The 2,703-nt window shown below is 40.3% G+C and overlaps 1 protein-coding gene across 3 annotated transcripts in view; it reads right to left on the bottom strand.

The window, feature by feature from the left end:
* Nucleotides 1-124: 124 nt before the first annotated feature.
* Nucleotides 125-2,703, bottom strand: part of LOC129727444 (beta-1,4-glucuronyltransferase 1) — a 207,753-nt gene continuing 205,174 nt past the window's right edge. For all 3 annotated transcript variants that reach the window (XM_055685297.1, XM_055685296.1, XM_055685298.1), the window contains one exon: nucleotides 125-2,642. In XM_055685297.1, the coding sequence (XP_055541272.1) occupies nucleotides 2,445-2,642 (198 nt within the window). In that variant the 3' untranslated portion in view covers nucleotides 125-2,444. The remainder of the gene's footprint in view (nucleotides 2,643-2,703) is intronic.

The following is a 2,703-nucleotide window of genomic DNA, read 5'->3' as shown; positions in this document are numbered from 1 at the left end:
TGACAGCCAAATTTCGAGTGCGATGCACAGGTAGAACGACACCCGGCCGAGTTGTCTGGAGATAACAAACAGAAGATAACACACCGGTGGCTTCTCAAATTTTCTACTATAAAACGTTTTGCGCTTTTGTTTTCTCTCTCTCTCTCTATTTTGAAATTAAATACATTCATTTTTCCAGGGTTGCTCTTGGTAGTCGCTCACTAAAAAAGAGTTGGGCGTTTGTGTTGTTTGTTTGTTCGGCTTTCTTAAGATTAGTGTTTTTTAGTGTTTTGTTCTCACTATTTTCACAGATATTCTCTTTATTTTATAGTAAACCATACTAGTTAGAGCTTAATGAGTGGCGAAGATTCTTTTATTTTTTTGTGTGTGATGTCTAATGATAGTAGATCTCGCTCGTATGATTTTGTTTTCGTAGAAAGGAAAACTAAACCGGACACGATCTGTTGGAAATCCTCTTCTGGATAGAGTAATAAATAAGTCTTACATAGGGTAGTTGCTTTCCGGTAGCTAAACTTATCGGATAATTTTGCTGGATATGAAATATTCTGTACTTACTAGAGTCCCTCTATCGATACTTGGACGCTCGCCACGACGGCTTTTGGCGACACATCACCTTTAGATCTACAGTAGTAACTATACAGTGTTGCCAGTACTGTAAAATTCTACCTCAAACAACGAAAATTACCTCTCAACTAAAATATCGCGTTTCCTACAACTAGTGAATTGCTTTACCTGACTCATAGTTGAACACTAACACAAACAAGAACTACCTTTTTTCGTGAATTTCTTGAAAACGAAGTCAGATTGCAATAACCTAATTTAATAGCGTCTAATATGATACAGTAATACGGTTTAAAATGAGCACTTCTTCTACTTGGTCGAGTTCCATCTCAAATAATACCTAAGCTTCAAACCAATCTTAAAGTTTGAGGATCGCGCCGTGTTTGCTGTTGCTCACTATTTACAAATAAAATGACAGTTTTGGCTAAACGAATAATGCGGTTATCTTTGTTCAATTATTCATGTCTTGCGAGTAGGGTTTTCTCCTCCTCTCTCTTTAGAGAGAGGAAGAGATTCAGTGGATACATCATGAGTTTATGATCTTGCTTAAAACTAGGGTGAATAGAACGTTTCTCTTCGAGTTTTATTTTTCTTGTTCTTACGTCAAAGTTCTCTATTACAAAATGTGTGTACTTCTATTTTTTAATGTTTTTTTTTTTACTTTTAATTTTCCAATACAATAAGGCACTCATCTCTCAGAAAAAGGGAAAGTTTTTTGGAAAACGATCAATTTCTTGTACACGCTTCTGAGTGTGTGTATCCAATACGAGAAGTGAAATCATAATATTTATTGTTGACTCTCGAAGGCTTATTGAATTGCCTGAATGAAGCGTGCATCTCTAGTTGTATACAACATCAACTTTGACTTTGACAATTATGCAAACAAAGTACTTGTCTATCTTGAAACTAGCCAGTCAACGACCGATGACGATTAGAAAGGAAGGCAGTTTCAGAGTATAATTTGGCTACTGGTGATTGGATTTTCCATTTATTGAAACTGAAATGTGCAGCTGGAAATGCTGCACAATCCTCAGAACAGCGAAACATCAAACACGAATCACCAAACGGTAACACTAATTTAAATTTTTTTTTCCCTTCCGTTCTTTACTCCATTTAGGGGTGCGGGTGTGTGCTGTGTGTGTTCATGCTCATGTTATCCTGTTGCGTTTGATTCAGTGTAATTTCTAACATATTTCTCAATCTCAGTGTAAAAGTTGTTCGAAAATATCCAACTCTTTCTTGAACAAGGAAACTATATCTGTGCCAATACAAATTTTGTCCACGAATTGCTAAACGACAGAGAAAAGCATTCAAGCTTAACTTTCCTAACTTCCACCTATCACTAGAAGCATGTTACGACAATACGGTATATCACTTTTCAGCTTACATTTCTAAAGACTCGCATTATTCATTATTCGCTCGTTCCTGATTGTTTTCTTTAAAAACGACTCCTAATTGCATTCGATGCAGCACAACTGTGTTCCATTCATTCCTTACACGTGTAGTAAAATAAAGGAAAAACAAACACAAGAATAGCAAAGTTCCTTCGCTTACCGTCGCCTGACGTATCCCTTCCGTTTGCCCTTCTTTCGGCGGCTGCTAACGTGCGGCCGCTCGCGAAAATTCACCAGGAAACCCGATCCGGCTGTGGCCACCAGCAAGGAGGACGACGATGACGACGACGAGGAAAGCAAAGACGAAGAAGGTCCGGACATCCCGTCCGGTTTGAAACCAACCCCACCACCGAAATTACTAAAAGCGAGCTCCCGGCTGCTACTGTTGCTAGTGCTGCTGCTGCTGCTGCGGTCGCTCGTGACACCTGTGCCGCCACCAGTTCGCTTACGGCTACGGTCCTTATACTATTGGGTCGGTTTCCCCTTCAACTATACAGCACAGCCTTTCCGGGTGCCGTACATGACCTGCAGCTCCGGATAGATGATCTTCTTGATCAGCTGGTTCGTCTTGGCGGCCAGCATGGCACGCTTCGGGTCCTTCTTCAGCACCTTGATGCCCGGCTTGTGTACCAGGAACGCGTTGTCCAGGATGTGGAAATCGTAGTCCAGCACGCAGAGGGCGTAACCCTAAATGAGGAGGGGGGAGAAACAATATTAATTTAAATTCGAGTCACTAGATTGCACATAA

The sequence above is a fragment of the Wyeomyia smithii genome, chromosome 3 (assembly GCF_029784165.1).
Source record: "Wyeomyia smithii strain HCP4-BCI-WySm-NY-G18 chromosome 3, ASM2978416v1, whole genome shotgun sequence".
Taxonomy (NCBI): Eukaryota; Metazoa; Arthropoda; class Insecta; order Diptera; family Culicidae; genus Wyeomyia; species Wyeomyia smithii.
Note: the sequence above shows the minus strand (reverse complement) of the source record. Positions and strands in the feature narration are given on the sequence as shown.